General features: G+C 70.5%; 2 protein-coding genes across 4 annotated transcripts; both read left to right on the forward strand.

The window, feature by feature from the left end:
- Nucleotides 1-1,028: 1,028 nt before the first annotated feature.
- On the forward strand, nt 1,029-6,387 carry FSD1 (fibronectin type III and SPRY domain containing 1). Its single transcript, XM_065700004.1, has 13 exons — nt 1,029-1,571; nt 2,099-2,194; nt 2,267-2,398; nt 2,469-2,570; nt 3,214-3,236; nt 3,388-3,509; nt 3,842-4,051; nt 4,197-4,295; nt 4,391-4,550; nt 5,108-5,187; nt 5,289-5,540; nt 5,878-5,966; nt 6,049-6,387. Exons 1-13 carry the CDS (start codon nt 1,044-1,046, stop codon nt 6,157-6,159), a joined length of 2,004 nt encoding a protein of 667 aa, XP_065556076.1. The 5' UTR covers nt 1,029-1,043; the 3' UTR covers nt 6,160-6,387.
- A 438-nt stretch (nt 6,388-6,825) lies between these two features.
- MPND (MPN domain containing) lies at nt 6,826-10,275 on the forward strand. Of its 3 annotated transcripts, XM_065699694.1 has the most exons (13): nt 6,826-7,217; nt 7,602-7,828; nt 8,065-8,295; nt 8,374-8,536; nt 8,604-8,688; nt 8,762-8,858; nt 9,064-9,136; nt 9,206-9,282; nt 9,361-9,529; nt 9,608-9,678; nt 9,771-9,860; nt 9,943-10,035; nt 10,107-10,275. In XM_065699694.1, exons 1-13 carry the CDS (start codon nt 7,211-7,213, stop codon nt 10,191-10,193), a joined length of 1,470 nt encoding a protein of 489 aa, XP_065555766.1. In that variant the 5' UTR covers nt 6,826-7,210; the 3' UTR covers nt 10,194-10,275. The 3 variants fall into 3 exon arrangements, with proteins under 3 accessions (XP_065555766.1, XP_065555764.1, XP_065555765.1); XM_065699692.1 differs by having other exon boundaries at nt 8,065-8,536; XM_065699693.1 differs by having other exon boundaries at nt 9,064-9,282.
- The last annotated feature ends 682 nt before the right edge of the window (nt 10,276-10,957 follow it).

Raw genomic sequence — 10,957 nt, forward strand, 5'->3', positions numbered from 1 at the left:
CTGCTGGGTCCCTGCTGGGGGCAGCGGGTGCTCCACGGGGCCGCAGAGCGGGTTCCTTGAAATGCCCCCCCCGACACGAGCGGTGCGCCCGGGACAGACCAGGCCGGGTCACCGGGGGCAGCGGAGGCTGTGGGGTGACCGCACACAGGACACGGCGCGGGGCGATGGGTGCTGCGGGGCGATGGGTGCTGCGGGGCGATGGGTGCTGCAGAGCGATGGGTGCTGCAGGGCGATGGGTGCTGCAGATGGGTGCTGTGGGGCGATGGGTGCTGCAGAGCAATGGGTGCTGCAGAGCAGTGGGTGCTGCAAAGGGATGGGTGCTGCGGGGTGATGGGTGCTGCAGGGCGATGGGTGCTGCAGAGCGATGGGGGCTGCAGAGCGATGGGTGCTGCTAAGGGATGGGTGCTGCAGAGCGATGGGTGCTGCGGGGCGATGGGTGCTGCAGGGCGATGGGTGCTGCGGAGCAAGGGGTGCTGCGGGGTGATGGGTGCTGCAGAGCTCCCTTCTGGGGTGCAGAAAGGCAGAGTTGGGGGGGGGCACACGCAGCCCCCGGGGACACGGAGCCCCTCAGGGCCAAGGGGGCAGTGGGGGGACCCCATCCCCGGCGCTGCCCTGCCTGGTGCGTGCGGTTCTCCGTCTCCTCGGGGGGTGGCAGCAGCTCCGTGGGGGCCCAGGCACCGCGTTCACGTAGATCCTCGTGTCTGGGGGGGCAATGGGTGTCGGGGGGGGCAGCTCTGCCCCAGAGATGGGGAGCAGGGACCGGCCCAGCCGGGGGACCCTCGGGGGACCCAATGGGGGGTGCCTGCAGGGGGTGCAGGCACGGGGGGGATTTGGGCACAGGGGGGCATGGGGCGGGGGGGGACGGGAGTGTTTGGGCATGGAGCAGGGTACGAGGGGACAGGGACCACCACGGGGGGGATGAGGACCCCGAGCCCCCACATGCGCGCACCAGGGACAGCCCAGAGCCCCGCTCCGCGGGGTGCGCCCCCGGGGGGTCCGGGCCCCCCTGTCCCCAAAGCGCCCAGGACGGGGCTGGGGCAAGGATGGGGGACACCGTCCTGAGCGGGGGGGACGGCGCCTCCTCGGGGGCGCGGGGTCCCGGCTCGGCTCCATCCCAGCCGCGCAGGCAGGGACGAGCCCCCGGGGGACACGCACGTCCTGAGCCCAGAGCGGGCCGGGGACCCCGTCACGGGCAGAGCTGGGGGGGACGCGCCCCATGCTGGCAGCCGCCCCCCCCGTGCCCCATGCCGGGGGCACCCAGCGGGGCCCTGCCCCGGGCCGGGGGGTTCCCCGGCGGGGAGCTCCGGCCCCCCCACACCCCGGGCGCTGCCCCTCCGCGGGCCCCCTCCGTGTCCCCCCCTCGATGGGGATGGAACCCGCCGGGGGTCCCAGCGCCGCTCCCCCCGTGGACTACATCTCCCAGCATGCAGTGGGGCGGTCCCGGCGCCAGGACTACATCTCCCGTCGTGCCCTGCGGCCGGGGCAGACCCGGGCGGGGCGGGGGGAGCCGCTCCCCCTTTGTTGGTGGCGGCGGGGCCGAGCGGCGGGGACGGCCCGGGATGGGCGAGCAGGTGGGGACGGGAGCGGGAATGGGAGCGGGAATGGGAATGGGAATGGGAATGGGAATGGGGAGAGATGGAGGAAGTGGGGAGGGAGGGAAGAGGGGAGGGGGATGGAGAGATGGAGGAAGGAGGGAGGGGGATGGAGGGATGAAGGAAGGATGGAGGAAGAGGGGATGTAGGAATGAGGGAAGGGGGGATGGAGGGAGAGGGGATGGAGGGAGAGGGGATGGAGGAAGGAACAGGGGTGGGGAAATAAACGGGTGGAGAAGGAGGGATGGAGGACGAGGGGATGGAGAAAGGTGGAACAGGGATGGAGAAGGAGGAAGAGGGGACGGAGGGGATGAAGGCCTGGGGGAAGGAGGGGTGGGAGCGCGGAGGGAGGAGGCCGCGGGGTGCAGGTCGGCGATGGAGGCTGGAGGAGGCCCGGGGCTGTCCCTCGCTCTGCCTCGCACCCCCACACTGCCAAGTCATCCCCGTCCCGCCATGTCCCGGGGCCGGGACCGTGCCCCCTGACCGCGTGTGGCGGGGCCGGGCAGGAATCCATACGCAAGATCATCACCACCTTGGCCGTGAAGAATGAGGAGATCCAGAACTTCATCTACTCCCTCAAGCAGATGATGCAGAATGTGCAGGTACCAGAGCCCCCCCCGCCCTCCCCATCCCCAGTGCAGGGTGGTACCCGGTGACCCCCCCGCTGTGCCCAGGACAACTCGACGCGGGCGCAGGAGGACCTGGACGCGGAGTTCCAGTCGCTGTTTGCGCTGCTGGACGAGCTCAAGGAGGAGATGGTGACCAAGATCAAGCAGGAACGCGCCCAGCGCACCTACGAGCTGCAGGTGAGCACCCCCCGCGTGCCCCCACCCCTGACCCTCACCCATCACTTCCCTCTCCCCCCCCAAATGCCAGGCCCAGCTTGCGGCGTGTACCAAGGCCCTGGAGAGCTCGGAGGAGCTGCTGGAAGCCGCGAACCAGACCCTGGGGATGGCCAATGACCACGAGTTCCACCAGGTACATCCCCACTGGCGCAGGGGGACGGCCTCATGCGGTGGCCTCCGTGCTGGGGGGATCCTGCACCCCCCTTTACCTGCTGGCTGATGCTGTGCTCACCCCGGGCAGGCGCCCTCCTTTTCTTTCTGTGCTGGGCACTGGGTGACACTGGCATGGCTGTGCCTGCTCTGGGGCTGGGGGTGCATGGAGACCCCCCGGGGTGGTCCCAGAGCTGCCTGATGCTCCCTTCCTCCTGATGCGGGGATGCTGTGGGGATGCAGGGATGCAGGGGGGATGCAGGGATGCTGTGGGGATGCAGGGTGCAATGGGGATGCAGGGGTACTGTGGTGATGCGGGGTGCTGTGGGGATGCAGGTGTGCTGTGGTGATGCGGGGTGCTGTGGGGATGCAGCGATGCTGTGGGGATGCAGCGTGCACTGGGGATGCAGGGGTGCTGTGGGGATGCAGGGATGCAGTGGGGATGCAGGGATGCAGTGGGGATGCAGGGATGCAGCAGGGATGCAGTGGTGCTGTGCTGCTGGGTACCACAGTGGGACCACGGGCACGCTCAGCTGCAGGGTCGGTGCCTGCTGCCCCCACTGGCCCCTGGCTCTGCTCTCTCATCTGCTTTGTTTCTCCCTCCTCTTTCCCCCTGCGCTCGCCAGGCTGCCAAGCAGATCAAGGATAGGTACGGCCCCCCCGTGCCCCACCAACCGCCCCCCTCCTCCCAGCCAGGACCCGCAGCGGGTGCCCCACGGGTGCTGGGGGGGGAGCGGTCAGGGCGGGCGGGCGCGCGGCTCCCGGCCCCGCTCACCCTGCTCCCTGTTGTCCCGGTGCAGCGTGACGATGGCGCCCGCCTTCCGCCTCTCGCTCAAGGCCAAGGCCAGCGATAACATGAGCCACTTGATGGTGGATTTCGCCCAGGAACGCCGCATCCTCCAGGCCATCGCCTTCCTGCCAGGTACTGCCCGCAGGCAGGGACTCGGCGGGGGCAAGGGGACACGTTGGGGCCGTGCCAGCCCGGGGTGGGACAGCGCAAGGATGGGGTCCAGGGTTTAAGGGTGGGTGCTAAGGGACGGGATGAGGAGCTGGCGGGGGTTCAAGGCCTGGGGCAGCCCACCCCGAGGGGCTACACAGGGTGGGAGGGATGGGATGCTGTGCCTGGGGGGTGGTCGTGTGGGGTCCCCGGGGTGCTGTGCCACGGAGTTACCAAGCCCATGGGATGCAGGGGTGCCCCAGGGGTGCCCCAGGGGTGCGTGGGGGCCCCACTGGCATGGCTGTTCCTGCGGGCAGTGCCAGGCACCCCTGAGATCGACCTGGCCGAGTCTCTGGTGGCCGATAACTGCGTGACGCTGAGCTGGAGGATGCCCGAGGAGGACACCAAGATCGACCACTACGTGCTGGAGTACCGCAGGACCAACTTCGAGGGGCCGCCCCGCGCCAAGGAGGACCAGCCCTGGATGGTGGTCGAGGGCATCAGGAGCACTGAGTACACCCTCCCCAGTGAGGGCACGGGGGCAGCACCCAACGGGTGCCAGGACGGGAGCGGGTGGCAGGAGGCTGCGGTGCCATGGGGCTGGGGGCAGCGCCAGGGGCCCGGGGGGGTGCTTCCCCCGTGCCCCACTGTGTGGCCCTGCTGTGCCCGCAGGGATGAAGTTCGATATGAGGTACATGAACTTCCGCGTGCGGGCGTGCAACAAGGCTGTGGCGGGCGAGTTCTCGGAGCCGGTCACTTTAGAGACAAGAGGTGGGTCTGGGGGGGCGGGCACGGGGCGCTGCCCCCCCGGCTGCCGGGGTCGGGGGCTCCGCGGAGCCGCGCGCGCTGACGGTGCCTGTCGGCAGCGTTCACGTTCCGGCTGGACGCCAGCACCTGCCACCAGAACCTGCGCGTGGAGGAGCTCAGCGTCGAGTGGGACGCGACGGGGGGGAAGCTGCAGGACGTGAAAGCGCGCGAGAAGGACGGCAAAGGCAGAACGGCTTCGCCGGCCAACTCCCCCGCCAGGTAACGGCCCCCCCGGCCCCAGCTCAGACGTTCCAGCCCCTGCCACGGGGACCCCTTCCACTGGAGCACCTTGCTCCAAGCCCCTGTGTCCAGCCTGGCCTTGAGCACTGCCAGGGATGGGGCAGCCACAGCTTCTCTGGGCACCCTGTGCCAGCGCCTCAGCACCCTCACAGGGAAGAGCTTCTGCCTTGTCTCCAACCTGAACTCCCCGTTTCAGTCTGACCCCATCACCCCTTGTCCCATCACTGCAGTCCCTGATGCAGAGCCCCTCTCCAGCATCCTTGTAGCCCCCTTCAGACACTGGAAGCTGCTCTGAGGTCTCCACGCAGCTTCTCCTCTCCAGGCTGAGCAGCCCCAATGTTCTCAGCCTGGCTCCATACAGGAGCTGCTCCAGCCCCTGCTCATCCTCGTGGCCTCCTCTGGCCTTGCTCCAGCAGCTCCATGTCCTGATGCTGGGGACACCAGCGCTGCACACAGGGCTGCAGGGGGGTCCCACCAGAGCGGAGCCGAGGGGCAGGATCCCTGGGACCTGCTGCTCACAGCCGTGCCTGTCCTAGGGCGGTGCAGTCACCCAAGAGGACGTCCCTGGGCCGTGGGGGCCGGGATCGCTTCACCGCCGAGTCCTACACGGTCCTGGGTGAGAGCTGCGGGCACCCACTGGGTGCTGGTGGGGGCACAAGGGGGTGCTGGAGGTGGGCAGGGGGCACCCCCGGGTACCCTCATGAGCTGTGCCCGTAGGGGACACCCTGATCGATGGTGACGACCACTACTGGGAGGTGCAGTTCGACCGGGACAGCAAAGCCTTCGGCGTGGGGGTCGCCTATCGCAGCCTGGGCAAGTTCGACCAACTCGGCAAGACCTCGGCCTCGTGGTGCCTGCACCTCAACAACTGGCTCCAGGTCAGCTTCAGCGCCAAGCACGCCAACAAGGCCAAGGTGCTGGACGTGCCCGTGCCCGACTGCATCGGCGTCCACTGCAACTTCCCCGAAGGTGGGCGCGGGACCGGGATGGTGAAGCTGGAGCAGGGCAGGGGCGGGTGCAGGGAGGAAGCTCTGCCCGTGAGGGTGCTGAGGCGCTGGCACAGGGTGCCCAGAGAAGCTGTGGCTGCCCCATCCCTGGCAGTGCCCAAGGCCAGGTTGGACACAGGGGCTTGGAGCAAGCTGCTCCAGTGGAAGGGGTCCCTGCCCGGGGCTTTAGATGAGCTTTAAGGTCCCTTCCAACCCAACCCGTTCCACGTCTCTATGGGACATGGGCAGCACCACGGGCACCGTGCGGGGGGCTCTGCGAGCCCTGTGCCACCCCCGGCACCCCGCGCTTGTGCCCGCAGGGATCCTGTCCTTCTACAACGCCCGCACCAAGCAGCTGCTCCACACGTTCAGGACCAAGTTCACGCAGCCCGTGCTGCCCGCCTTCACGGTAAGGGGCAGGAGGGGCAGCGCCGGCAGGGCTCCGGTTGGGGGGCAGCCCCCCCCAGCCCTGCGCCCTCCTGTGCCCGCAGGTTTGGTGCGGCAGCTTCCAGGTGAGCTCGGGGCTGCAGGTGCCCAGCGCCGTGAGGTGCCTGCAGAAGCGCAGCAGCACCGCCAGCAGCTCCAACGCCAGCCTGCCCTAGAGCCGTGCCCCCAGGCAAGAGCACTGAATGTACCCCCCACACCCCCCCATCGCTGCCCTGTGCCAGCGCCCAGAGCCGGGGTGCACCAGCGCCTATGGCCCTGCCGGCTGAGCCCCCCCCAGCCCTGTGCCCCCCCCTGCCCCCGGCACTGGGCACATCCCCCCCCCCACCAGCGAGAGCTGCTTCTGGCCTGAAGAATAAAGCAGGATGTTTATGGTGTGACACGGACCTGGGGGGCACTGCACAATGGGGGGGGGAAAGGGGGTTCGTGGGGTGACGGTAGGGGATGAGGCTGCTCCGAGCAGGGGGTAATGCCCCCAAAACCATGGCTTTGAGGTTTAGTGTCCCCCCCCCAGCCCCATGGCACCCCCCTGGCTCCTGGCACAAAGTGGGGGGGCAGCCGGGCCCCCCCATGCTGGTGCCCATCAGTCCTCGATGGAGCTCAGCGGGTTCCGGGGGGGCCCCGAGGCCGTGCCTGCGCCATGGGGGGGCCACGGCCTGGAAGAGGCCCCCGCGTGTCCTCCCCGCCCCCCCCCCCCCCCCCCCCCACCTCCGCGGAGCGGGGGGGGCTCCACGGACCCCCCGCCCCCCCCGTGCAGCCCCCATCGCCCGCAGCTGCCGGGGCCCTGGGGCCAGCCCCGCCCCCCGCGGTGCCGCCCGGCTCGAGGGGACCCGGGGCTGCGGGGGGCGCGGTCCCCGGGGTGAGGCCCGACCGCCCCTCCCCCTCCCAGCCCGGAGCCCCCCCCCCATAGGCGAGAGCCCGGCCCGGCCGCTCCGGTCGCACCGGGGCGGGGGCGAGGCCGGCCCCGGGGGCGGTGTTACCGGTCGCGCCTGCTCCGCCCGCGGGAGCCGCAGGTGCCGCCGGTCCGGGGGGGTGAGGCCGCGGGTCCGGGGGTGTTCCCCCCCCGGTGCGGCGCTGTCCCGCTCCCCCCCCCGCCCCTCCCCGGTGTCCCGGTCCCGGTGTCCCCCCCCCCCCCACTCCCGGGGCGGGGCGGGGCCGCCCAGTCACGTGCCGCCGCCGCCGCCGCGCGCACCGGGAGCGGACCGGAGCATGGCAGGTACGGGCGCGCGCACCGGGCACGCACCTGCGCGCGAGCGCGCACCCGCGCGCACCCTCACACGTGCGTGACCCGCGCACGGGTGCGTGACCGGCGGGGGGGGCACAAACACACACGGAGGCCCCGCGGCCGCGGCCCCGCGGCCCCACGTGCGCTCTGCGCGCGTCCCCGAGGCCTCAGAGCCCCTCATGTCCCGTGCCCCGCCGGTGGCCCCCGTCCCCCGTCCCCGAGCCCATCCCTGCCCCGTGTCTTTGTGTCCTTCCCGCATCCCTGCGCGCTCCTGGCCCCACGCCCTGCGCATCCCTGTCCCGCTGTCCCTGTCCCAGGGGGGCCCCCGGGGGTGCTGGCGGCGGGGACCCCAGGCGCTGTTGTCCCGTCCCGCAGCGCTGGCGGCCGCGTCCCCCGGCGGGGATGAGGCTCTGGAGGAGGACGAGGATGAGCTGGAGCCGGGGCTGGACGAGGCGGAGGCCGAAGCAGAGGCCGGGAGCGGGGCGAGGCCGGCGGGGGGGTCCCGGGGGGCCGTGCTCACCCGGCGCGGCATCACCCTGCGCGTCCTGCTCCGTGACGGGCTCCTGGAGCCGGCCCGCGGCGTCCTCTCCATCTACTACCTGGTGACACGGGACGGGAGAGGGGACATGGGATGGGGAGAGGCATGGGGACAGGGATGGAGACAGGGATGGAGACAGGGATGGAGATGGATGGGGACAAGGATGAGGGTTAGGGATGGGAACAGGGATAGGGACAGGGATGGGGACAGGGATGGGAACAGGGATGGGGACAGGGATGGGGACAGGGATGGGGACAGGGCACTGGTTGGTCCCTCCCTGTCTCACCCCACACTCTCCAGGGCAAGAAGTTCGTGGGGGACCTGGGTGCTGACGGGACCATCACGTGGCAGGAGACCGGGCAGGTCTTCAACTCGCCCAGCGCCTGGGCCACGCACTGCAAGCGCCTGGTGAACCCCGCCAAGAAGTCCGGCTGCGGCTGGGCCTCCGTGCGCTACAAGGGCCAGAAGCTGGACCAGTACAAAGCCGCGTGGCTGCGGCAGCACCAGCCCAACGCGCCGCCCGCCGACGAGGTGCGTTGGGAGGGAGCCCCTTCGGGTGCCCCCCCGGGGTGCGGGGGTGCGGTGGGGCCAGCCCGGTGCTGCCCGCAGAGCCTGGCCAGCGAGGGCGAGGATGAGGAGGTGCCGGAGGAGGAAGAGGAGGAGGCGGCGCACGAGGGCCGGGCGCCGGTGCCGGAGCCGGTGGCTGCCAAGAAGCCGGAGGAGAGGAGCAAGAAGCAGCAGAGCAGGAGCGCGGCGGAGCCGGCGGGGACGGGTGAGGTGATGGGGGGCAGCGGGGGCCCCGCGCCGCCGGCAGCGGTGACGGGCGTTGTGCACCGCAGAGCACGGAGCCCCGGCCAAGAGGATGGAGGGCAGAGCCCGTGCGCCCGTGCGGTACTGCAGCCTGGGCACCCGCGACTCCGCCAGGTACAGGGGCACCGGGACCCGCGGGTGCCGCTGCGGGGCTGTGCGGGGACAAAGGTGGCTGCGGCTCTTGCAGGAACCCACAGACCCTGGTGGAGGTGACGTCCTTCGCCGCCATCAACAAGTTCCAGCCCTTCAACGTGGCCATTTCCAGCAACGTCCTCCTGCTCCTGGTGCGTCCCTTCCGCGGGGGACACGGGGTGGGACACGGCCCCCGCAGGGACGGGGGCGATGGGACAAGGGGTCCCTGCCCACGGCAGGGGTTGGAACTGGGTGAGCTTTAAGGTCCTTTGCAACCCAGCCCATTCCATGGCTCTGACTCTGATGTCCCCGCTGTCATTTTGGGTCCAAACTCTTCATTTTAACCTTTTCCCGCAGGATTTCCACAGCCACCTGACGCGGAGCGAAGTCGTGGGCTACCTGGGCGGGCGCTGGGACACCAACACCCAACGTAGGTGCATGTGCGAACGGGTGCCCCCACCCCGCCCGCTCCATCACCACCCACCCCGTGTCCCCCCAGTGCTGACGGTGCTGCGAGCCTTCCCCTGCCGGACCCGCCTGGGCGACGCTGAGGCCGCCGGGGCCGTGGAGGAGGAGGTAAAACCACCCTGACCCCATCCACGCACCCCAGGGCTGTCAATGGGTCCAGCCCCACATCATTCCCCCCCCCACCAGATCTGCCAGAGCCTGTTCCTGCGGGGGCTGTCGCTGGTGGGGTGGTACCACAGCCACCCCTTCGGCCCCGCGCTGCCCTCGCTGCACGACATCGATGCGCAGATGGATTACCAGCTCAAGCTGCAGGGCAGCGGCAACGGCTTCCAGCCCTGCCTGGCCCTCATCTGCGGTGAGCCCGGCCCCACGGCCCCGGGGGGGCTGCGGCTGCTGTCACCCCCTGCCAGCCCCATCTCTGCCCCCCCCATAGGACCCTACTACCACGGGAACCCCGGCGTGGAGTCCAAAATCGCGCCCTTCTGGGTGATGCCACCACCCGAGGTAAGGGGTCGCTGGCCCCACGGCGGGGATTTGGGATGGGGCTGGCCCCAGTGCTGCGCGGGGACACCCCTGCGACTTGCCCCATCCTCCAGCAAAGGCCCAATGACTACGGCATCCCCATGGATGTGGAGGTGGCCTACATCCAGGACGGCTTCCTCACCAACGACGTCCTGCAGGAGATGGTGAGGAGGTGCCAGTCTCTCCCCCATCCCCACGTGGTGCTGAGCTCGCGGCGCCTCAGCCCCTTCTCTCCCCGCATCCCAGACGCTGCTCGTGGACTTCTATAAGGGAGCCCCCGACCTGGTGAAGTTCCAGGAGCTCTGGAGCCAGGATCAGACCTACCTGGACAAGCTGAAGGTGAGGAGGGGGCTTTAACCAGGGCATCACCTCCAGCCCCCCCGTTTAACTGGGCCGCGCGCCCCCGTCAGGGCTCGCTGGCCGCCCGCACCCCCAAGGACCAGAGCTTCAGCCACGTCCTGGAGCAGATCTTCGGCCTCCTCAAGCTCAGCGGCTGAGGGACCAGCACCCCCTCGACTCGGAGCAGGCGCCGGGCGCAGCTCGGCTCAGCAGCCCCCAGCCCGTGGGGCGCATCCAGACCCGGTGTGGGGCAGCGCCCACCTGGGGGGCTCAGCGGGGGGGGGTCCCGGCGCCCCGCTCGCTCCTGCGCTGCCCTGGAGGTGCGGTGGTGGTGCTGGGGCCTTGGCTGTCGTGTGGAAGCGGCAGTTGATTAAAGAGCAGTTCCTGAGAGCTGCGCTGGCCTGGGGACACCCTACCCGCGGGGAGGGAGCCCACGGGCTGCCCACCGCCCATGGGGATGCTGAGCCCGGGGATGCTCATCGCGGGGAGCCCTCATCCTCCAGCGCCCCGTGGTCCCCGGTTCGCGCTCACTCGCAGGGCACGCGGGCGGTAGAAAGAAGGGGACATTTAATACTTCCATCAGATACAAGTCGAACCTCGGGGGGGGCTTTTCTTTCCCCTGGAAACCAGGAGAAACCATTACAAAACTCCAGAGCGGAAGTGAAGCACTTGTCCCAAAACGCAGCTCAATGCACCCGAGCAGGACCCGCAGCGGGGGGGCGGAGGGCAGGACCCCCAGGACCCCGGCCCCTGTTCTCCCTGTGCCCCCCGGCCCCGGGCGGGCGCACGCGGACACGGACATGCAGGGGTCACACCGGAGCGGGCGATGGGAGCAGCGGGGACAGGGCCTGGTGCGGAGCTTGGTCCCCAGCCGGGCAGGGATGGGGTCAGCCGGGGAGAGGGGCCGGAGCCCGGCCTTGAG

The sequence above is a fragment of the Lathamus discolor genome, chromosome 21, assembly GCF_037157495.1.
Source record: "Lathamus discolor isolate bLatDis1 chromosome 21, bLatDis1.hap1, whole genome shotgun sequence".
Classification (NCBI taxonomy): domain Eukaryota; kingdom Metazoa; phylum Chordata; class Aves; order Psittaciformes; family Psittacidae; genus Lathamus; species Lathamus discolor.

Excerpts from the sequence above, each read along its gene's own strand:
- FSD1 (XM_065700004.1), top strand. The coding sequence starts at position 1,044 with ATGGGGGACACCGTCCTGAGCGGGGGGGACGGCGCCTCCTCGGGGGCG. Across the intron at positions 2,195-2,266 it reads AGATGATGCAGAATGTGCAG|GACAACTCGACGCGGGCGCA; the intron begins GTACCAGAGCCC and ends CGCTGTGCCCAG. Across the intron at positions 4,296-4,390 it reads GGTCACTTTAGAGACAAGAG|CGTTCACGTTCCGGCTGGAC; the intron begins GTGGGTCTGGGG and ends GCCTGTCGGCAG.
- MPND (XM_065699692.1), top strand. Across the intron at positions 7,829-8,064 it reads TCCTCTCCATCTACTACCTG|GGCAAGAAGTTCGTGGGGGA; the intron begins GTGACACGGGAC and ends CACACTCTCCAG. Across the intron at positions 8,859-9,063 it reads GCAACGTCCTCCTGCTCCTG|GATTTCCACAGCCACCTGAC; the intron begins GTGCGTCCCTTC and ends CTTTTCCCGCAG.